A 24,364-nucleotide genomic window follows, 5' to 3' on the forward strand; every position below is an offset into this window, starting at 1 on the left:
ACCAGCCTTTGTTAGCAGGAGGACTGCCTTAGTGTTGCTACCACTGTAGAAATCTAAGCAGTGTTTTCCATACATATGTTCCAGGAAAAGTGGAGAGATGAGGGGCTGAAGCTTTGTGCTAGACTCTGGTATGAGAAAGGTTTCTGCCAAGTGCTGCCAGATAGGTGTCCTTCCCAGGTGCCCTGGTCATTTCTCATTTGAAATTCTCCTCAGCATTCCCTCAAGCCCAGTGCCATGCAGAGCTGTCTGAAATTGTACCTGCCCAACAATAAGTGAATTTGTTGTTTAATGGAGCTAATATGTACAATTGTTAACTCAAGTGATGCTGCCCATGCTCTTGTACTTGCCTGTTGAGAGTCCTGACAGTGACTTTCAGTCATGTCTCTTGAGTTGGTGCAAACCTGGAAAATTTGTCTTGTTGTTGATTCTGCTTTTGAACATGATCTGACCTTGCATTTCAATACATGGCTATGCACTTACCTTTTGAAGGGACTTCACTGTGGATTTTATAGGGAGCTCTCCCCTCACACTAATGGTAAATGCAATGAATGGTTTGCAAACACATGCAAATCTGAACTTGGAGTATTATAAAGACATCCAAATGTTTTCATGTTTTATTGTTTCATTTAAGCTGGCTGCAGACAATCTGTCGAAGCACAAAAAGAGCAAACACTAAAAAAAGTGATGCAATAATAGTGACTAATAAATGTTTCAAATAGAAAATGAAGAGCCTGGCTGTATCATGTGTCAGCACTAATGTTTATTTGTATTATCTCTCTAAGGATTTCAGAGTGCTTTTTAAGGAATGAATTAATTTTGACAATGCCCTGTGAGGTATGTATCCCTTTGATAGAAGGGAGTTGGAAGCACAAAAGTGTTTAAATTCTACAGGGTTATGCTACTAGGTATGTTTAATTACAAATTGGAGCGCTTGATTCAGTTTACAACCAGTTTGTTTAAACTGAACCAGAATCACATATATAAGCCCCAGGTTTGTGACTATGAGAAGAAATTACTTTTAAGTTTGTTTTGCAGGGAAAAGGTTTACAAAGAATAATGCAGATAGAGTAATTGACATATGTAAATCCTCCCTGCTGAGGCAAACATTCTGGATGATTGTATCTTAATATGCAGTCTTCCTGTGGGTTTTTTTTTTTCCTCCTCTTTTGTCTGTAATGAGTGTTTAATCATCTGCTCTGGATAATTTCTGACACTTAAGAAAAAGGGAGTTAAAAATTGTAAACTAGTGTACTGCAGAACTGGTTGTGGATTATGACTTTTGCACATGACTGGCTAAACGACTGAAGTATAAAATTTGCCCAAGATTGTTGTCTTAGTCTCTGTTACATGCTTGAGATTATTTTAAAAATCCAGATATCTACCAGATGAATCAGGAAGGAGTAAAAGAAGTTTGATAATGGGCAAAATACCACCATCTAGTATCTCTTCTTTACACCTTTCCAGACACAGAATTTCTCCTGGAAGAGGAATTGCAGCCTGTTTTAAGTAAAATAATGTGATATGTCTAGATGACCCCCAAATGAGGATTGGTAGCCATGTTCTAGGTTTGTTTGGATGAGTATAGTGTGTCTTTGCCTTGCTACATGAAAGTGTTAGTTGCACAGCTTCAAATACAAGTAGAAAATCCTGATTTAATTCACACTTGTTGAAGAATTGTTTATACTACTCACGCTTCCTTTCAGCTATGATCTCTGGCAAGAGAAGCTGTTTGGACTTGTGCCTCCTTTTTTTTTTTATGTTCAAAAAAGAAATGCTGATGAGAGAGAGGTGTTAAAATATGTTACTGTAGTTTACAACTGTCAATTATAATGTTTTATTTAGCTGTATCTATTCAGATGCTCCCTCCACAACATGGAGTGCCATATGCCATTGTCCCTGTTAGTGAGCAAGTCAGCAAGGGTTTCCCAGTCTGCATTTGTTTTTGTATTTGGGCCACTGAGGAGCTGTGGTCCAGTGCCATCTTTTATTGATAGGGCCAGCAGAGGAGGAATCTAATGAAATTATCAAAGCTTTGAATTAATTATGAACTTGAATAAGAAAGCTAAGCTCTCTAGAGCCAAGGATCTCATTACCCATTCATTTTCATTGCATCCTCTTATGGAGCAGAAGGCAGGTTCAGCTACTGCTCCTACCCTGATTTTGGACTTTATTCAAACTTGCTCAACTCACTAACAGCCTCTTGTTATTAATCTGTGGCTGGAAGTGTCCAGGGCGATTAATTTGACTATAAACCGGCGCGTAAATGTAGATTTCCCTCCTCCCTTTCCTCTTACCTTTGCTGTGTGACTTTTCATCATCAGACTGGCTGCCATACAAGAGTTTCTGTTCTTTCTTGGTAATTGGGGAAAGCTATGCAAGACTCAAGTTTTAACTTCCTGGAATTTAATGAGTTCATAATAAGACATAATACTGCTATCTTATATTTCCTGGATATTTAGGTAAGCACAAACACTTTTTAAGTCATTATCAAAATTGTTTATTTTCTTATTTTAAAAGACTTTGGAGTGAAAAGTAATGACATTTTGGCCTCAGAAGTATGGGAGACTGTGGGATTTCTTTTGTTGCGTTTTTTGTTATTCCTATTTTATATTTGTTTGTCAAGCTACAGGAAATTCTCTCTGTCAATATTATGATGAACTATTAAAGAGGTTTATTAACCAGATTAATATTTCATTAATATTTTAAGTGTATAAAAATGCAGTATTTTAGTTAATTCAGGTAATGTTTATTTTATTAATAGTTCAGTATATGAAAATGTTCCTGGCAAGGTAGTGAGACCAAGCTTGTGTGTAATATTCTTAATTCTTGTGGATATTCCTTTTCAGTCGATCGGCAAGGATTTTCTTCTCCTCCTGCTTTTGTCCCTTTCAGCACATTATTTATGAATGCATAAACCAGAATCCATCAGTCTTCATAAGTTACAGGCGACTGGCAATTTTTTAAGCAGTGGCTAGCTGCCTAATGGTCTCTGTGTATGTGTGTATTTGGAGACTCTAATAGCTTGGTGGGTGGGGGAAGGACATTTTGTTCCTGCACTGTAGCTATTGCACCATTGGTGATATTTATCCTTTTTTTTTTTCTCTAGGCAGCTGCAATATTTAATTCCGCTTTTGGAAGTTTTTTGGTAAGTAACACAGTATTTATAGCAAGTGCTTTAATAGTCTCATTTTTAACAGTATCATTGGTGTGTTTGTATTTTTTCACAGAAGCATTGGTGGATTCAGATGGCAAAAATTTGAATCATTGTCCAGTTTGTCACCATGCCCTTAAATACAGATATTGCAATTTCTTTTCTTTTTGTTAAACTCTTAAGAAAGGTAGTGAATAAATTGTCTCTGCTCATGGTAAATTAATAATGTGTAAACACATCTTCATTTTCTCCTTAATGGGTTAACAGAATCTATTATTATGCAGATGTTTCAGACATGGGCATCAATATATTGATTTTTCTAATAAGGCCCATCAAATACTCATTATTTTCTATCAAGAGGCCATGGATTTTGAAAAGAAAACATGACCCAGCTGATCAGAGAGTAGATGCTAATTTACTCAGTGACTTGTCATTTGTTTAGCATATTTTACTGTCAGTGAAGCCACTCAACGTCTCTGAGGAACACACTAAAATAGCTGGATATGGGAAGGCAATCAATCCAGCTGGAAATATAACTGTTTCTTTAAAAAGCAAAAGCAGTATTTGTGGTCCTGACGGTCTACAAACATTTGGAAAGGACACAGTAAAGAACACGAAATATATTTATGAAGAAAGGAAGAATAGATTTCTTTTACTGATGTGTTGCTTAGAGAGATACTAATTGAATGTTAAGTAAAAAATTATTTTATGTGTTGACTGATTGTTTGTTTGGGCAGCTAATAATTGAATTTGCTCTTACTAAAATTTATGCATGTTTAGAAGTAAGTGTTTATGATGCCAGTCTTGTGTCCCAGTTTTATACTGTGATGTGTAAAATGAATGAATGATAAAAGAATCCAAATTACAAAATTGAAATAAAAGCTGTGAGTACAAAACAACTCACTTTTTATTCATGGCTTTTTTTTAATATTTTTTGAAAAGCTGACTTTTAGAACTGTAGGTATATGGAACTGTACTAGCAAGAGACCAAGTCACATGGCATTTTGCAGTTGTGTTGTGCTGCTGCATTTTTGAAGGACTAGGCTGAAATTAAGAAGGTGGATATACGTTTTTTGAGTATGGATGACCTCTCACAATTTAAAATATCAATTCCCAACTACTTGTCTTTTGTGTTACCTGTAATATTTTCCTTCTGTGGGGCTGCCTCAAACTGTGCAAGTGTTGGAAAAACTCTGAAGTCTGTGTGTGTATGTGAGTGATATTTTCTCTTGTTGCTTGGCACGAGCTCCTGGTTTCCCCACTGTCTCCAGCTTTCAGTTCAAGAGGTTTCTGTGAAATACCCAAAGGCTCAGTTCAGCTGCCACTTGGAGATACTTTTTGGCTTCAAGTATGAATTTAGGCTCCACTGCATCTGACTAAAATGCTGGCTCCTAGTAAATCAACAGAGACATATTTTCAATTTCTAGTAGCTGTTTGCAGCTCTTTGAAGAAATCTGAGCTCAAGAAGCTGAGTTAGTTTTGTTTTCATGTAATACTCCTAATTGTGGTTTTGGTCTTAGTTCATGATCCTTGGAAAGTTCTGCTTACGTGTAATTACCTCATTTCACTTCTTGTTCCCTTCAGGTCTTTTTGCAAATGTTGGAGCAGCATTGCAGTAAACATTATTCTTACAAAGTTCCCAGAAAAGACTTTTCAAAAATATTAAAGATCAGCTAGAATGAACCATAGTACTAACTGATTTTTTCTAATTACTGATTTTTTTATTTTTTTTTTTTAGAATAACATAGTAAAGACACTGATTGCTATTAAATTACAAATATATCCACACATGTAAACATTTGTTATGGTAATTCTACTTTGAAATCATGGTTAGGTAGGGAATACATGTGCATGACACAAAGCAAATCAGAAATATGTTTACTGAGTGCTTTGTTATTACAAACTTTTCCAGTTATGAAGTTGATAGGAAAGACCTTGTGGTTGCCATGTGATAGTAGGCCAGGGTCACTGGTAAGTAGACAGAGTTGTTTACTACTATTTTCACAGTGGTGTGGGTCTACATGACCTTGAACTGAGCTGCTCCAGATATGGAGCACTGGCAAGCATGTGGTCACTTACAAAGAAAGCTTGCTGTTGAAAAACTGGCAAAGCATTAAGTACATATGTGTTTGTATGTGTGTATATACATATATATAGTTGTTTCTTTGAAGTCAAAACCATTCTATAAAATGTAAAAACAATTGACTTGTTTCTGAGAACATAATGGAAATGGTTTTGGGAAACCATCAGTTTGTATTGGTGCCTAACTTATAGATTTGGCTATGGGTGGAGAACCTGTATCTTCAGGATGAATCTAAATCACATCTGCATTTTTTTAAGAATGTCTAATGATAAGCTGTATGTGGACAGGCTTAGATGGAGTTATAGACCTTTGTGACCAAAACTTTATGGAGATTATTTGGAAGGCTCTGACCTCAGCAAGGCTGAAGTTTTTCTTGTGTTCCTTGTCTCACCAGGTGTAGCACGTGGGCAGGTTTTGATGCTAGTGACAAAGCCAGGACAGTGTTTTCTCTTTTCAGACTATGCCCTGTGGCCCAGTGCCTGTGTGTGATAGTGTCAAACAGGCTGATTTAAAAGGGCTGAAAGATGTGCTGTGCTGATTACTCTCCTGCCCCCACCACTTTTTTTTTTCCCTTAAGACTCAGGAATAGTGTTGAGAAGTTAAATTAAAGTAAGTTGTGGAACAAAATGTTTGCAGGAAAATACTGGGTATAATTTTAGAATGATACTGAGATCAGCTTATTCAGGTGAAATGGAGCATCTTGTGATATACAAGATGAAGAAATGCCAAATATATCTTGATGAGCAGGAGTGCACTTAGATTAAGGACCTGGGGGTGTTTCCACTGGTAAAGAGATTTACAAAAACTGCCAGCCAACCACAAAGTAATTCCTTTTAAACTCCACCAAAGTCCATATTCCTATAAACATACAGACAAAGCAGTACATGGAATGATATGCTATATATTTACATTATTTTATTGACTTAGTTTAATAATGTCTCAGGTCTAATTAAAACCCAGTTTTTGAAAAAACTAATTGTTACAGAAAAGTGTTTTTATATAGCTAGATTAGTAATAACTAACGATAGATGAATTCAATTTACATAAATTTCAGCCAAGAGAATATTTGGGCTCATACCACAGAGGATTGCTCTGAGCTGGGTAGTTAATATCATTATCTCCTCCCCTCGTTTAAGCAGTTTGGTTTACAATAATTGTGGAACATAGGATGTGATTTCAGATTTTCCTCTTAATGGGGTTTTAATATAATCTGGTAGTGTTTTACTCATACCAAGCAGTTGGTTATCCCAAGGTTGCATGCACATGCTAAGATAGAAAGCACTGTGTTAGCTGCTTCCACTTGGAGGAGAGGATACTTTTGCACCTAAAGGCTGAAGAGATTGCCTGGAATGTGAAGTGTAGGTCTACTGGAATTGTTAATGTTGTATGCATTGCCATGATTCCTAAGCATTTCTATTCTGCTTCTAAGAGAAGAAGACAAATACTTGCAAATATACAAATCACAGAGCAATAGGCAGGAGACTGCAAAACATGCTGTGCTGCTGCTTGTTCCATGGTGTTTGCCTGAGTGGTTCAGCTCCTTTGAATTTGTCCACCTGTCACTGAGGCTGCTCCTGCCCTGGAGGCCTGCTTGGCTGAGAGCTGCACTCAGTTTGCAGTGACAGTGAAATGCCTTGTGTGTGGGACATGGACTTCCAGAACTCTGTGTCCTCACAAAATGCTCTGCACTGCTAGACTGGACCAGTCTTGTCTAATCCTTCTGTCTGTCATGAGTCTCCTTTCTGCTTGAGACTGTGGGCTGGGAATCCCATAAGAATATCCAGCCTGTGGTGTGAGTCAGTGTAGGCTGGCTCTTTGGTACCTTGGTGTTATGAACAGTTGGTGTGAAAGGAGCAGCCATCAGCTTCACCTTCATCAAAGAACTGAAACTGAGATCTGAAGGTCTGTGGGGACAGGAAGTCAAGAGGAAAATAGAGGATTCTGGGGACTCTGCTCTAGTGACCACTGGGCTCCTGAGAGAACAGCAAAGCATTGTTTAAGACTTCCTCCAGCGCTGCTATGGATTAGCTGTTCTTTCTCTGTTGAAACATAATAGTTGAAATGAGACACTTGTAAGGTGCCCATCATTCCATTAATCTCCTTTGTCCAAACTAAGGATGTGTGGGTTTTTTCTGTTTCCTGACCATCTCTCAGAGGGGACAGAACTGGTTCATGCAGTTCAAAAAGCTCAGCTAATTTTTGGAGCCGCCCCATGGCTCACCAAATATAGGCTAGTATTTTTATTTAAATTGTCTTCCAAATGCAAGCTAAAGCTAGCAGAAAATAAAGTTAGCTTCTCACACATACCCAAAGCTTAGTTGGTTAATGAAAATGTATGGAATTCTTATCTAGTCTGCTTTAGCAGGCATAATGATTTACACAGCCTGACAGCACTAGTGCTGCAAGTAAATGCATTAGTCATAGTGTCCATTTTTCTTGCAAATTTGTGACACAGATTTAATTATGGGAATGACCAGCAACTTACAAATCTAATTTTGGTAGGCTGAGCCAACTTTTTTATTTTAATAACAATGGATTTTTTAGCAATGATTTCATTACCATTTAAAGAAATCCAACAATATGGAAATAACCAATTGGCTGAACTTATTTACTTTATTTTATCTTAATGGATGTTGAATGGTTTAGGTTTATTTGAGGCTTTTTTATTATCATTTTTTTAATCTTAGTTATTTCTAGGGTAAATATCCTTATCTGCCTTAAGTATTTCTAGTATAAACACTGTAAATATTTTTCTAAAATCAGGCACATGTTTGTATACCCCTTTGTTCCATCTTAATGGTGTCTTTGCAGTATGAAAAGGGGCAGAGCAGTCATCTGGGATTCCCTTTTTACTCTGCTAGCTGTTTACAAAGAAATTTTGCCAGGAAGTCTGTTCAGAACAGGTGCTGAATTCTAGATTGAGTCTTGTTTAATTTCAAAGTGGAGCTGCTTTATGGAGAGCCACTGCACTCTCAGAAGTGTCCCTCTTGCTCTGTGAGCAGTACAGAGGTGCTGCACGTCTGCGCTCCGAGCTTGATCGGGGTAGTTCTCCAAGTCCTGAGCAAGTTCTCCCTCTTAATCAGCCACTAGGGAAGGCACCTTATCCTTGAAGGATTGTTTCTTGCATGAGTGGAAGGGGATGGCACGCCTCTGCAGCAGTGCGTGTTTGGTCCAGATAGTATGGACCAGGCGGGAAAAGTTTATAATTTAAATAATCTTGGGAGCCACTTGTGTTGCCTTACTGTAACTTATTTCATGATTGGTGCTCAGATTTGTTGTTATTTAACATCTTCATTTTGATTTCTGCTAGATGCAGCTGAAATCTCAATGAAAGCTTGGACATCATTGGCTGTTTCCAAGTTTTTTGCCAAGTAACTTCTCAAAGTGTGTAAGACTTCACTCTCACTGTGTACTCAAGTTCCAGTGTATAGCATGCTCAGTTGAATACCTAAATTTGAGTTAGTTCCTTTTGGTACAAGGAAGGCAGAATAACAAAGCTTCCTGTGAAAGACAGCCTTTGGCATAGGCTTAAAGACATACATGATTATCTTCAGGGATTGCTGGGCATGTGCACCCATCCCAGTATTCCTTTATTGATCATCTCTCTCCCTCCCAAAGCCAAACTGACAGAGTGGGTGTCAGATACAATGAGATGTAGAATTTTTTACTAAATAAAACAATAGTAAAGAAATCTGCCCGTCTATGACTAATGCTGAACTCCTTAAAAAATGATAAAAAAAGAAAAACTATAAAGGTGCAGTATTCCAAAAGAAGTAAATGGGATCTTGCTCCCAAGGGATTGAGAGAAATTGGGTAGAAGGATAAGTGGAAATGTGAGTATTGTAACACCCACTGTGTGGTCTCACTGATGACACAGTTGGTCTGAAAAGAGATTTAAGTCAGTAGGGATTTGCAGAGCCAGCCAGCACAGAGAACCAGTTAACAAATAACACTGCTGGTGGTTATCTTTGATGTGTTATAGAGAAGGAGGGTAGGTAACAGTAGCCAAGAGGAAAGAAAATGTGCTGGCAAGGTCTCAAAAAAGACTGTCCTCTAGAAGGCCAATGATTAGTCCCTGTATTTTTTTTTTACAGCTGTCAAGAGGAAAATGCCTTGAAATCTACCTAATAATAAAAAATGAAACCATTAGCTGTCAAATGTGTAGAAATTATGTGGTCTGTAGCTTGTCTCAGGGCTTTCTCAGTTTTCCCATTAGCTTTTGCTACTGATCATTTAATTCATCTTGCTTGGTCTTATGGGACTCAAGCAGTCAGTTCTGCCAAAAAAAGTTTGTTTAAAGATAGCAATAAGTAGGCCATTAAATACATCTCTTTGTATTATCTTTGAGGCCAAAAAATAAGCAAGTGCTACCTTTCTAAAGATAAATATTCTGCTTTTCCCATTTCCTCATATGACAGCAGACAGGTAGAACTACTTTTTCTCTACTACTTGCACCTACTTTTTTTTGGTCAGCAACCTCATCTAGTGCACTCACTAGGCACGGTACTCAATAATGGCTTTTGAGACAGCAGGTTGAATCCTGCCCCCATCATCCCTGTTTCCATGGATTAGCAGGCTTTTAGGAAAAGAGAGAGCTGAGGATATATGTGCCAGTAGCATTTCTTGAGTTAGTAAAACAAACAGCAAAACTAGATGTTGCTGGAGAAAATTCAGTGACAGAACTCAGGGTGTTTGTTGCACTTTGGAAAGATGGTGTGAGAGTTGAAGCAGCTTCACTCTTCCAGTCCAATTGTCAATTCAGGAACTGCAAGGTAGAAGGGAGAGAAGGTCCTATTGTCAAGACTGGACACTCAAAGTATCTTAAACTTTGTGATCTGGCATGTTTCTTCTGATTACATAGCGTGGGGAAACTCCAAATGAAATGTCTCTGTGACTGGTACAGTCATCACCACAGTCATCATTGTTAATGGAGAATGAGCACTGGAAATTTGCAAGAAGCTTGATTCCATTTTAAGTGGAAGTTGAGGAATTAGAGAATCAAGAGTGCCTCTCTTTGGTAACTATTATTTGGAGAACATCTAGAGAAGGAAATATATGTGTTTATTTTATATAATCAGGTGATTGCTTGGATTAGTATGTAAATAAAATCTACTGATACAGTTTTAGAATCAGTTTGTCTAAGATTACTTATGTCATAATATGCAATTTGTCATTGTCTTTTCTGGTATGAAAATATTGCATTTTTGTTAAAAGAATATGTTTATTTTGGGCTATTTTTTCCTGATTTTTCTTGCTATGGTTATTGGCCAGAGCTTGAAAGAAAAAAAAACCAAACTAACAGCCAAAACCTACAAATAAAAACAATTGTCCCATGGTTGAACTTGTGTACAGATCATCATGTTGAAAGGTCATGGGTTTAGTTTGTAATGTTTTCTTGTCTTCTGTATTAGAATGGTTTCCTTTCTTTTCACTCCAAAATAAAGAAAGTGAAACTAACAGAAATATCACCTGTTCTGTTCTAAAGTAAGATCAGGGTGTCTGACTTCTAATTAAGTTACTGAACTTTGTATCATGGAATTGTGTCACATCTCTTGAAATTAATTTTAAAAAATCTTTGCATTGAAAAGCTGCTTTATTTGCTTTTGACAACTACTTGGAGAAATATATGTGTGCTTTTTAAAAAAAAGTGAAAATGTACACTGCAAAACTTTGAACAGTTTATTTGTAAAGGAAGAGATTTAAAATTCTTGCAAGAATTTAGTTGTGTCTGTGGGAACCAAATGTTTGAATGTATTGGTCCTTTATGTTAGGAAGGTTGGTGCATCAAGTAGAAATTGAGAAGGGAGGCACTGTGAAAGACAATTTGGTTTTTATTTTGCCCTCTCTAGTATCTTTTAATACTAGAAGAAGCATTCCTCTGCATTCCTCTAGGGCTGTGGTTGTACACAAATATGTAGTCATTTGGCCTGATTTAAGGGTAAATGTTCCCTGCAGACAGATTTGGAAGTGCACAAAATATGTAATTTTCTCCCTCACTTTTAAAAAATTCATCAAAAGGAAATGAAAATGTTTTTAGAATCTGCTGTTAATGTTCTCCCCCAAAGTTTTAGCTTCTAATTGAAATGGAGCAATGTTCTTTCCTCTGTGCTGCAACTTTTAGTCACCTGCATAAGAAAAGTGTGTGTGGGGTGAGAGGGAGTGGAGAGGAATCATCCTTTCCTTGGGAATAGGGTTATCTAAGCCCCTTTTTTGTGCTTGATTAGGCCTTGAACTGGTGCTGCTGCAAGGAGCTGTTTCACCCAGCAGCGTGTGTGTGCTGTAAAACAGGAGCTGCTGTGCTGAGCCGTCACCTGCACCAATCCATCAGGGGGCACAGAGCTCTTTGTCCTTCTCGGGCCCCAAATGTGGATTCAGTAGCTAGCAAGAGTTGACTTCTAGCCTGTAGTACAAACAGCAGTACCAGTGCTGCATGCTTCTGTACAAACCCCCTTTTACCTTTAGTTAACTCTTTGTGGGAGGAACACACCCAAACCACGTTAATTTATTAAGTTTTTGGTCCAGAGCAGGTTAAATCTCTGCCTGGGTTTTGTTGCTGTGGTTCTTCTCTATCTGGCTGAACGGTGCCTGTTCCAAACTCGGCAGTCCTCAGTCTCTAGGGGTGAAAACAAGACGGATGTCATTATTACTCCAAGCTGAGGGGCTGGAAATCATTCCCCTTGCTGTCAGGGTGACAAATACTGTCTTAGTGGAGGTGCCAGAGGTTAGGTCAAAAGCTCTCGCTAAGTCTTTATCTCAACTAGCAAGCAAGGCATGGTAATAAAGCTGGAGCTTCCTTTGGAAATTGTGTTTATTCTTTATTGTGGGCTTTTTAAAAGTCAGTTTTGGGAAGCCATCATGACCTTCAGTACGAGCCAGGAGTAGTTAATGAATTCTTTTTTCTTTAACAGCTGTACTTGTGTTGTTGTGGAGAGGCTCCCTTCATTATTATTTTGCCTTATCTTCTTTGTAGGTATCAAAACAATCTTCAGCTTTCATCCTTAATGGCACATACTTGAAAAGACCATTGATTGTGGAGGAGGGAGGGACCTGTTTTAGTTTCTGATCTGTCATTGTTTGGCTTCTTTTAACACTGTTCTGTCAGTGGCATAAAGTTTTCATTTTAATTTCTTGTAAAAAAAACCAAACACATAAATGCCCAACAAAAAAAGAGCACTTCAAAATACCAGCCCAGCAACATCCAAACCATCTTGGAGGTAATGAGGCTCAAGCTTGCTTATACAGTTTATCACCTTTTTGGCATGGCACATGAGCAAATGCACTTCCCAGCATCTTGTTTCCTCCACCTTCATTCCAATTCTCCACCCAATTCTCCTCCAGATTACTTTTCTACAATTATAAGTAAATTGTTGCATTTCTTGTTTCTACTTCCTAAAAAGAGATTGTATGAGAAAATTCTTTTTCTGAGATATTTTCTGATGGTACCTTCTTGGTTGCTCCAGTGTAACTTGTTGCAGGGATGTTTATGTGCTGTCCTCTCCCTGAGAGCTGGTGGAAGATCAGACTAGATGAACATTTGACTTTATTTATGACAAACTCAGTATTCTCTACAAAGGGTGAAATGATTGCCAACTTGTCATTTTTTACTTTCCAAGAAAAAGAATTATTTATACTTGTATTTAAATTAGGTGACCATGTCAGATAGAAAATTTTGCCCATTGATATATGAAGATAGGTTTTTCATATTATCTTCTGTCTTTCAACCAGTGTATTGAAAGCTCAGCATGGGACACTTTCCTTGGATATATTTATTGGTATTGAGTGTTTAACTTGGCTGAGACTGTGCATGACTGGGAACAGCTTTTTGCCTCACATAAACCTGCTGGATGAAAGCTGCCCATGGTTTCACCCCCTCTGCCTACTCTTTCCACATGCCCTTGTACTGTGGTAGCTGCAGGTGCCAGCATGGATGCCCACCTGAATGGAAAAGTCATTCTGGCTTCTTCCCCCTGGTGCATTTGAGGCAAGCTCTGATAGACTGAAAGTGCACACCTTGCTATGCCTCATTGCTTAATTGTGGTCTGCTTTCTCAACCACATTTTTACTACTATATGGAAAGCAAATGTTAACTATTTGAAGGAGAACTATATTACATAGAATTAGATAACATGAATAATGGGAAAGGGTTTTTGAAAAACTCAAACCTTTTAATAAAATGAAATGTCAAATATATGAGCATGTCTTTCAAGTAGTGATCAAAAAATGTGTGAAAAGTTTCATATCCTTTTAAAAGTCGAATGATTATCCAATATCATAAATTTTTTTTGCTGGATGGACAGTACAAAGATGAAAGAAAATTTTATAGATAACATTGCACTTCACAGCTGACTGAAGCAGGTGTTAGAAATGCAGATTAAGTATACTGACTAAAGACTATATAAATTTGAAGTGAAAATGCCACTGGTCTACTTGCAGCTCTCTGCACATGTGAAGTTTCAGGTAGTTAAATTATTAATTTTATTGTGTGAGAGAGTGCAGCAGTTAGGGAAAAGGTCCTTGTGCATTTATGATTTAACTTTTCCCTTGTAATCTTTTTAATGTTAAGTGATGAGCAGCTGACAGAATTTGCTTCCATGTTGAGTTTTGCTTGGAAAGAGAATACATAATGCAGGTAGATAAACCCACACTGTAGGTTTATTTGCCAGTTAGGTGTTTTACAGGAACATGCAGTGCAAATAGACAGTTGTGGGTAAATGGAATTTCTGTAAAGGAAGGAGCCTGCATTTAGCAGTTTTGCTGTACAAATCTGCAGACACTGGGAAATCTGAATCTGGTCCTTCCACACAAAGTGGCACAAGGTGTTAATTAGCAGCTCAGTCTTTTTAGGACTTCACAGACTTTGTGTAGACATTATTCTTCATGATGTACAGGGTGGTGTGAAGCATGGGAGGAGGGCATTGGGAGAGGAGTGAGGGTGTTTCCTTTCAACAGCTCAGTAACTTGCTAATAAACTGTACTAGACTGTGAATTTAATTTTGTCATGACTTATCAGGTGCCTGGAGCTAGTAATCAGTCTGTAAGAGGCCTAATTCTTGGGCAAATTAAAATTGGAAGTGGATTGGAAGGCAGAGCCTCTTAAAGTGAGGAGCAGTACTGAGGCCCCTGCTCAGCACATGGGCTGCCAGGGTTGTTCTCACTCTGAACTCCTGCTAGAAAAGTCTGGTGGGACCCCACAATAGCCCAGCATCTGACTACCCTGGATCTGCTGCTTCTGAAAGTATGCTGTTATGCAAGAACTGCCTCTTTGATTTTGGGTTTTTGTTTGTTGTGTTTTGGTGGGGTTTTTTTTTTGGTTTTTTGGGTTTTTTTACATAGACAGTCCTGTTTTGTCCATCAGCTCACAGGGCATGGTATTTGTATTGGCAGCAGTTCTGCTCTGACTGGAGGAACTAGTCCATGGTCTGTAAATATTCTGTATATGGTTGTGAAAGTTTGGTTGTAATAAGTGAAACAGATATTCAAGAGTCTGTTCAGGGCATCCTGGGAAGGAGAAAGCATGCAGCTGGAAACCAGTCTTTGGAAATTTGAAAAGGCTACAAATGAATCTAAGATTTTTACATGCATGTACTTTATTTTTTCTGTAAGAACAAATAAATCCCAGAGGTTGCACTGTTCTCCATAAGCACCTAGACATAGCTCAATTCCTTTCTTGTTTCTGGTAACTGGTGCTTAGAGGCACATGCTTTTGTTCCTTCAGTGGTGATCACTGGATCTTTCCCTGTGCTACAGAATGGAGCTCCTACAGTGGGTACAGAATTATATGAAGTTATATTCAGTCCCCAGAAAGGCCACTTGGTGCATTTGTAACACAGATAATGCACTGCAATGAAGCCTTTAGCAAAATAAGTGTCAATTTTACTGTAGCCTTAACTCTTGTTTAGCATTTTGGTAAGGTTTTTGTGGTCATTGACTTTGAGAAACAGCTTCTATCCATCTTCCTGACTTTGAAGGCCAATTAACACAGAGTAAAAGACTACAGATTCATTTTATAGACTGTGTAGTGTCCCCAACAAAGAACTGGTACATGAACTCATGTATAAAATATATTTATTACTATTGCTTTCCATATTTTTAGTAGGTAGTTAAAATACAAGCTAAGAGCATCACTGTAACACAAACAGCTTGCAAAATAATAAAATCTCGATGAAGCCTAATATTTATAGAGTACTGCCTTACTGCCTAGTTTAGTCACTCAGTTAATAGAAGTATGGTTTCGCTGCATGCTTTTTCTTTTTCCTCTTCCCCCCTCCCTTCCCAGTTACAGTGTGGGCTTCCCAGCAAAGCTGGCCCATTTGCAATTTTGGCTTGCAGTTTCAGAATCCAGTCAGTGTGTATATGAATTCAAGTCAGAGAACTAAAATAGAATCTCATCATTATTATAATTTCAGTTTGCTTACCCTGAAGCAGAGTTAGTGGAGGGCTGTTCCTCCCCATGTACATGAAAGTCTGTCAAATTGGGATCTGTCACTCCAAAGACATTTGGAAAAATACATTATGAGAGTCTTACTACGTCAAGCTGTGGCATAATTATTGCACCATAAATGCTTACAAAGCATTATGCTGCATCCTTTTTTATTTTTCAATCAGATTTCTCTTAACTCTTGGGATTAAAATTGTTATGCTAATTCAGACAACAGCACAGTCCAGTGCCAGCTGAACTTGTACTGAGACCATCCCAAGCCAGTGTTATCAAATAATACTCAGAAAACTATAAAGTCTGTAATATATGGTAGGAGGTATAATTTGTTTTATTTGCTGTTGGTATTATTTTGTAAGCTGTCAGAAACCCTCCACAGCCTCTTCCAAATAATTACTGTGCTTTCCTGTAGGAGCAGTAAAGGAGCATGGCTGAGAGAAGAGAAAACCACTACGATCTTATCAATAAAGCTGTTCAAACACTCTAGAATAATAGATATAGGACTTGTAGGTGTATCTTTTTCTGCAGGGGTGCTTGCTGTCCCTAGGCTGTCCAGTTAATGTTTTGGTCATGTACTCAGGCCATGGATTTCCTAAAGCCCTGTCAGAGTAAAAAGTTTCTTTCTCTTTGGAGAACTAGCGAGGGGATGATCCATCAGACATCAGAGCTTGGTCAAACACTGAAATGTCCAAGCAGATTAAAAAGAGGTTTGTGACAAAGCAGGATTTTGGGACAGGAGAGCCCTGGAGAGCAGGAGGTCTAAATTAAGATGATCCACTGGATAAGCAAGAGAGGATGGGCAGATCTCTGGGGATTGTGCTGGCTTCCATGCAGAAGGAAGAACAGCAAGTTCTGGCTCAGCCTGAACCAAGGATGTCCTGAGGCAGCCCTGATCTGGGGGCTCCTGTTTCACCAGCAGGGTGCCACCCCTCAACTGTCCTGCAGATTTCTTCCCTCTGCACCATTGCCATACATCCTCTGCCTACCTGTTGTTCTTCACTCCTGGGGTTTCTTCTTCTTTTTTTCATCAGAAACACAGAAGGCTTTGTCCAAATAATCATTTGAGAGCCAGCACTAGCATAACTTGTTTATGCTGAGATGGGAATGTAGTTCTTCAGGGTGTTAATATCAAGTAAAAGCTGCTGTGGTGAAAAACTTTTTAATTACTTTTTCCATACTGATTCTGTTTACAAATATCCCAACAGAAAAAATAATTGGTTTATGGCATTACATGATGAAGTTCAGTTTTCATGGGCAATCAGGCAATAATCTTGTAGAGGATTTGGATGCTGTTCTCTAGGTTTTACAGGGACTATCTTAAATCATGGTGAAAAGCTAATCAGCTGGACTAAGATGTTGAGGCATTCCTTGTGCGGTTAAGATTCTTTTTGATCACCTATATATTCATATTGCTTCAATGCAAATATAGCAAATTAAGGAATTATTTTGAAGTGTTCACCTGCACTAGCTTCCCTGATCTTTGTAGGGGAACATTTGTCCTTCTGCCACTCAGGAACTGTGGTGCACATCAGATTGTACATTCCTGGCATAGTGAAGGTACCATGTGGGCACATTAAAAGCATGTGGACATGAATGTTTTTGAAGTTTTTTTTCTGCAAACTGTAGTCCAAGAATTAGGGCTTGGTTGTGAAAGGAAGGTTTTTCTTGTGTAATTGTTTCAAAGCCTGTTTGAGTGAATATGTCCATGTCTAGAGTTTACCTTAGGTTGGCTACAGCAACAATGCCTGAATTTACCCTGTACTACACATATATATACCACAAGCATTTCAAAAGGATTTGTTCTTTCCATGCTTTCCACTGACATGTGCAAAAGGGGATTTTTGCTCTGCTATCCAGTAGTTGTGCATGCAACTGATTGTGTTATATACAGCTCTATTAGCTTTGCACCAGTATGAATATTTGAGTCATACAGCTTTATTTCTTAGGCCATAAGCTCATACTGTCCATGCTGGCAGTAGCATCTTGCATAGACAACATTACTCTCAGGAGCTGGATTCCTTTCTTCCCATCCCATTTTATAATGTGTTGAAAACAGCACTGTACATGCACCAGTAATAGAGAGGGGGAGAAAAGAAGCCTTTCAGTGTAATTCTTACAATAATGTCTTTATAGGACCCGGGATTTTTTTTTATTAGAAATGCTCAGAGTTTTTGTTGTGTAAATTACAGAAGAAACATTCCTGAAGTCCTTAAGAAGGAACCATTTTCCCCTGCATCATGATAAATGTAGCAATTGTGTGTGTATACTAGAATAGATCATATTGAACATCCCCTGAGCTCCGTTTGCAGACAAGTCCTATCTCCACCATGACAAAATTCCCAGAAGAGTTTAAATTATTAATGCTCTGGAATCTGCGGGGTTCAGCAGATATGTTCAGCGTTATTGATGGCAAACTTTATCCCTTTATTCCTAAGACACATAATGAAATAGGGAGTCCCTCAAATAACTGCATTTTGTGTTTAGGCTAATTTTGTAGAAGCCAGTGGGCTTTGCCTTAATGTGTGTAAATACAATTTTTCTGGTTTACAGCAGACTGTGTGGTAGCTGGGAATGAGACTGATTTGGCACTAATTTATGAATTCTTCCAGCATTCTCTGTGTGCTGCACCCTGTGCGGGCAAGATGCTCTAATTACATCTACTCTGTATAATGAGAGCTTTTAATGACAATTACTGATTGTAATTACGGATGTTTAGGGACCATTCTTTTCTAGCTTAAGATGATGTATTGACTTTTATAAGAGAAGACTTGTATTTTCACTTTATGCAATATCTCTCCTTTCTCCCCCCAGCCTTCTCAACTGATAGGCTGACTGGTGAGGCTGCTAAAGTATTGCCACAGAGAATTTTTGTTCGGGTTATTTCACTTCAGCAGATATAATTTTTCACTCTTTTTTTTATTTCTGGATTCATATAGGCACTCTCACATGTTCTTTTTCATAGCAATTTAGTATTTGGAGTGATGTTATACAAGTTGCATTTGTTTTAGGTGACAGGACAAAAGTCCTTCACTCTGAATATTTCACTGCCATGTTAAGCAAGCCCATTTACAAAAGCTTCATTTTTCTCTTAATATACTGGTATAAATGCCATTTTAATATGAGGCTGTTGATTTTATATAGGAGTAGGTTTTATCTTTGTTCCAGATTTCAATTGGGTTAAATTACTGTTCACTGTTGAAATCACTATTGAAAAACAGTGATTCCACTTGCAGTCCCAGATTGCAAACTTGCTTTGCAAGGGGTCTGCTCATTTTTTTTAAGTAAGGCTCTGAGACTTCTCAGTAGCTGTTGTCTTGAAATACAAATAAAGATTTGGGCAGCTTCCAGTTTAATGGCCACTCGAGAAAGCAAGATATCAATAATTGAAAGAGCAGTTTAACACTTGTGTGGAAGAGACGGTTTAAAGAGTTTTTTTTTCCTTTCACTTTCATTTGCTACTTTTTAGGTGGTTTAGGGATATCTTTCTTTGCTTTGGGTTCTGCTGCTGGCAGTCTTGTTTTAATATGGGAAGTGAAGACTTCTTGTAATTCCAGGGAAGCAAAAGCAGAGTTGTTGTTATGCAATTAGCAGTGGGATGGGGCTGGGAGACAGACCCAGTCTGAGTATTAAAATCTCCCTTTCCATTTTGCATGGCTTGCTTGTGCTTTGTTCTGTTTTTAAATCCTGACCATGGCAGCAGTCTGGTTTGTGAGAGAGCTGTCTTAGTGAGAACATGGTATTCCAGAACATGGGAATAGAAGTAAGAGGTTAGATGGAAAAGAGGATGTACCAGGCTGTGCTTGATCCTCGTGAGTAGAGGAAACCTGAATCCTCGGCCATGGAACCAGGATCTTAGTCCAGGGAACAACATTACATAACATGGGTGCCAGGGAAAATGGCAAACACAGGGGAAAGTGCTGGTGGCACAGCCTCTCAAGAACTGTCTGTGAAAAGTGACATCTCCCACTTTCAGTGTCCTGGGAAAAGTCACAATTAGTTGAAACTGCAAGAACCTCACACAAAAATAGGAAAGGGACAGAACTGGACTGCTGAGGTTCTGACCAGGCTTGTATCTCTGCAAGCAAGTTTAGCCTTGGTGGAAATGCAGCCTCAGAGAACAAGGATTTTGTCCAAGGCTTAGCCAACCTGATCTCTATGCTGATGATTTTTAGTTTATCTCACCTCCCTACCTCTCCCCCTCTAACTTAGTGATGAGTTGAGACTTTGATTTTCTAATTGTCCTTAGCAGGAAGCACTTTTCAGGAAAGCAAAGAATCACAGACTTCAGAAAATGAGTTTGTTTTTCAGAAGTCTTACACAGCAAGAGATTTAACCTCAGTAAAATCAGACTCCTGTTCCTTTGTTCTTCTATCACTGCTTTTGGGAATCTTGCATTTGTGCCAAGCCATTTTTCCTGCCTTCTTGGCTCAGTGGGCTTATTTTTTGGCATTGTTTGACTTCTCATGCTTACAAAAGAACCAGCCCATTCAAAACTGACTGACTACCAAGACTATTTGTGTGCCACAAAAGATGTGGAGTGGTGGTTTCAACTCCCACCCCATGTCTCTTCAGTTCCAGTATTCCTTTCCCAAACCTTCCACATCTAAGTAATTCAAAGTCCATGCTACAATTAGTGAAAAATATGCTGTTGTAGGGGAGAGGGGTCACCCTGGAGTGTTCTTTGCTTGGTGGCCACACCATCCACTCGATGTCAGCCCTTGGTAGCAGAGGGAGGTTTCTGGTTGTGTTGGCAGAAGGTGGTGGTGGAGGTCAGTGTAATAATGGATCATCAATGGAAGTTCTCTTCCCTGTCATCCCTAAAGGACAGGCAAAATTTGTATCACAAGGACTAGAGAACCACTAGGAGGATGGCAAATGGCTGTATAGGGCAACATAGTATTAGGGAGGAAATAAACTTTTGAACTTACACATGTACTTAGATGCTTGAATTGCTTTTTTCTCCTTGATTAATGGATGTTTTCTTCTTAAGGAGTACTGAAAATGTGTCTGAAAAAGTAAAACTGAGTGCAAAAAGTAGGCAGGGATTTTCTGTTTGACCAGAAAGAAACACTTTGAAATAAGTTGGTAAGTGGAGTTAATAAATTTCCTTGCTGGAAGTGACATCTTGGATGTGTAATCACTTTTTTAGAGACCTGTCAAATTTTTCCCTGTAACTGGAGGGATAAAAATTTGGTTTTTTCTCACAAAGATATGGTAGCCTTTTCAGGAATCAAGCTGGTGAGCAGGTTTGAGAGTCTGTCCTTTGCTTGTCAGTGTAACTGGAGACTGTTAGGCCAGATACTGTTCAGTTTATGGTGCAGGCCACAGTAAGTTCTTTCTCTGGGGTCCTGCACGAGGCTTGAGTGGTGCATGTATAATTTTGTACAGCCCTGAACAGTGATGAAATGGCTGGGAGAGAAGTATTTCATGGAATGCTTAGGATAGTCAAGCCAGAGTCACTTTAAGATGAATTTGGGATTATTAGAACTGTCTTGATTTCTATAGGTTGTTCAGGTGAGCGGAATTACAAAAGTGAAAAACCATCAAAAAGCAAAGTTGGCCTTTTAAAGGAAATGTTATGAATTTTGATATAACCTTGTTCAGAGAAAAAAAATGTGGCAGTAGAATGGATGCTGATGTGGCTCCAAGTGGACATTTGGCAGTTCTGTGTGTTTTGGTGAGAACATCCCAGTAGATCACAGTTCTCTGCTGCTGCCTGGAAACACTGAAGATCGCTAAACTTTTTGCTTTGCTGCTTACAGCAAGAAATGTGCTTTAAATGCTGAAGTTGTGAGGGATTATGTTTCAATTAAGCATATGTTTTCCTTAATGGGAAATTTAGGAAAATTAGGATTAATTTCCTAATTAATAGTGCACTTCTAGTGATCCTGGTTCTGAGGATCTTTTGGTAGACAGTAGCAGGATGCTCAGAAGGACAAATGTTTTGTCCAGCAACTGTCAGTTTTTTTGTAGACACTTCTGGGTTTTTTTTTTCCCAGCACTTTCAAAAGGAAAGTGTGATCCAGCAAAATGGGATTTTTTCTTTTTTTCCTCCTATTTTAATCTGAGGTGCAATTCCTCACAGACTTCTCTGGTGACAAAGTCAGTTTAAGAGGTGACAACCCTGCTTTATGCTCCTCTCATGCTGCAAAAAAAAAAGGTGCCAACGTGTTGGTTTATTGGGCTGTGTTTCAGACCAGAACAGTGAAATGAGCTGAGTTCTAAAACAAAACATAAAGAGGTTTATTTTCCCCACTCGATCATATCTGTGATCCATTTTAGAAATGGTCTCATGTGTGACTGAAGACAAGAAGATGGTTAACTGTGGCCAAAGGAGAGGAGGCTAAAGATGACAATTTTTGCTGGAGGAGATTGAAGTGAAACTGTACCTTGTGTAAACTTAAAAGGTGGAATTCTGCCCTGATGGAAATCAATGGAAAGGACTGGTCTGGTGCCAAAGTGCAAGGTTTCTTAAAGTAATGTTTTGCTACAAAGCAGAAGGATTAGAAGAAGCAGTTACTTTTTTTCGGTAGAATTGTTCTTCTGGGGTTTTTTTGGTAGTGTATTTTGAAGTTTATCTTGTCAAGTATTGAAGTGCTCCAAGCTACAGCCAGAAAATAAACAATGAAGCATGTTTCATATCGCTCTCATATCGACCTTATCTCTCTACGACTACGTGAAAGGAGGTTATAGCCAGGTAGGGGTCAGTCTCTTCGGCCAAGAAATAAGCAGTAGGATGAGAAGAAATGGCCTCAAGTTGCAGGGGAGATTTAGATGGATATTAGGAGAAAGTTCTTCTCAGAAAGGGTGGTTGGGTACTAGAAGAGGCTCCCCAGGGAAGTGCTGGAGTCACCATCCCTGGAGGCATCTGACAGACATGCAGATGTGGCACTGGGGAAGGAGATTTAGTGGTGGCTGTGGCAGTGCTGGGTTTATGGTTGGACTTCATGAACTTAGTGGTCTTTTCCGAACTAAATGATTCTATAATTCATTCCATTCTTATGGTTAAAAAAGGGGAAATGCTGTAAGTTGATACACTTATCCTTACACAGTCTTTCTGATAATGTCCTTCTCATGATTCTACTGGCTTCCCTCCCTGGTAATAACAAAGCATGTACACAATACAAACAAACCATGTTCCCCTCCTTCCAAATAACAAATCATGTGCACAATATCGTATCTTTTTATAAAGAGGATGAGTACCTTCCAGCTGGAGAAATGTTACTGCTTTCAAACCCCTTTTGCTTGAATGGAACAACTGCAAATATTTTTAAGACAAAGTTACATGCAATAATTTACTTGTCAAATGTTGAAGTTAAGAGTTTAGGTAAAACATATGTAGTACCAAATGGAGGTATAAGTAACACTTAATATATTGTTGATATTGTATTTTTTTTTTAGCTGTTTGAGGCTTCCAGATTAATTTTTGAATATCTGTGATATGTCACACAGTTTGATAGCAAAGTTAAGACTTGGTAATGTTTCTGAAAAGTACAAATATTGCAAGAAATAATCCAAAGAAAAGTCTGCTGGAGTACCCAAATGAGATGGAGCCTGAACTCTTCTTTTTGTGTAAGAAATTGGAGGAGAAATGCCTTTTGTGGGTACCAGTGATGTATCAGTTGATTGTGGGCTACACGGCTCAAGAGGACTTGTGTTCTATCCGATCTGCTCGATGAAGCAAAGTGGAAGAATTGTCAGTCCTTATTTATTCACAGCCAGGTCTTCTTATCCCCTAAAATGTAAATAAAGGAACAATCACCTCTGTATTTTTCATTGCTGGTATGAGCTGTGGCATACAGATGGAGTGTTCTTTGTTTCTCCTCCTAGTAACCAGCTTTATCAAATGCCACCTCCTGACTTCCTGATGATCAAGCAATGGCAGTCAGCACAACAATGGCATTTTGTATTTAATGCTTCCTTTTAATCCATTGTCTTTGCCAGCCTGTTTTGTGCTTAATGCTTTGAATGCTCTGGGTGTGCACTTTACAAAGCTCTGTCTCAATTCCTTGAACTCTGTAAATATCTACCTAATCCATTCTGTTCTGGAGCCCAAGAGCAGATAGGTGTGCTTGTTCACTTTGTGCCATCACTTGTAACTTCTGTGACTCTTAAAGGATCTTTATTAAAAACCCAGAATGAAAAAAAAGCAGGGGGAGGGGGAGCCAACAAAACCAGACAAACCCTATCATATATCTATCTGTCTCTTGGCTTCCTTTTCTGTCCTCTGGGGTTTTTTAATGTGTGTCTCATAAGCCAGGTTATAGACTTGTGGAGGAAGAGACTGCCTGATAAATACATGCAGTTCACTGTGCATTGGTTCATCTAACCATTTAGTGCTATTGTAAAACAAATAGCATAAATAACTCTGTTCCAGTGCTGAGTCTTCCCTGGTAATTTGTAGGTAAGCACTTATCTGGGTGTTTGCAGTTTTTGTTTCTCCTGTATGTGTGTATGAAGGTTGCATACAGATGAAATAGGAGACTGATTAACTGGCAGTGTAGAAAAATCAGTGCAACCAGCTACTCTGGCAGTTTGACAACCATTTGCATACTAAACTGAACAAAAAGGAGAGGTGCTCTTTAGCCTGTTTCAGTCACAGCAGCCTAATGAATTGTCCATAGCTATAGAAGTTATTAAACATAATTTGTGCTCAAGCTTTTTTTAAAAGGGTTTATAGTATTCCCTTTAAAGA

General features: G+C 38.6%; 1 protein-coding gene across 1 annotated transcript in view; it reads left to right on the forward strand.

Moving 5' to 3' along the window:
• Positions 1–24,364, forward strand: part of SLC10A7 (solute carrier family 10 member 7) — a 140,427-nt gene that overhangs the window by 43,576 nt on the left and 72,487 nt on the right. The window contains exon 5 of the mRNA XM_036382930.2: positions 3,107–3,145. Coding sequence (XP_036238823.1) covers positions 3,107–3,145 — 39 coding nt within the window. The remainder of the gene's footprint in view (positions 1–3,106; positions 3,146–24,364) is intronic.

Source organism: Molothrus ater, chromosome 4, assembly GCF_012460135.2.
Source record: "Molothrus ater isolate BHLD 08-10-18 breed brown headed cowbird chromosome 4, BPBGC_Mater_1.1, whole genome shotgun sequence".
In the NCBI taxonomy this organism is placed as follows: Eukaryota; Metazoa; Chordata; class Aves; order Passeriformes; family Icteridae; genus Molothrus; species Molothrus ater.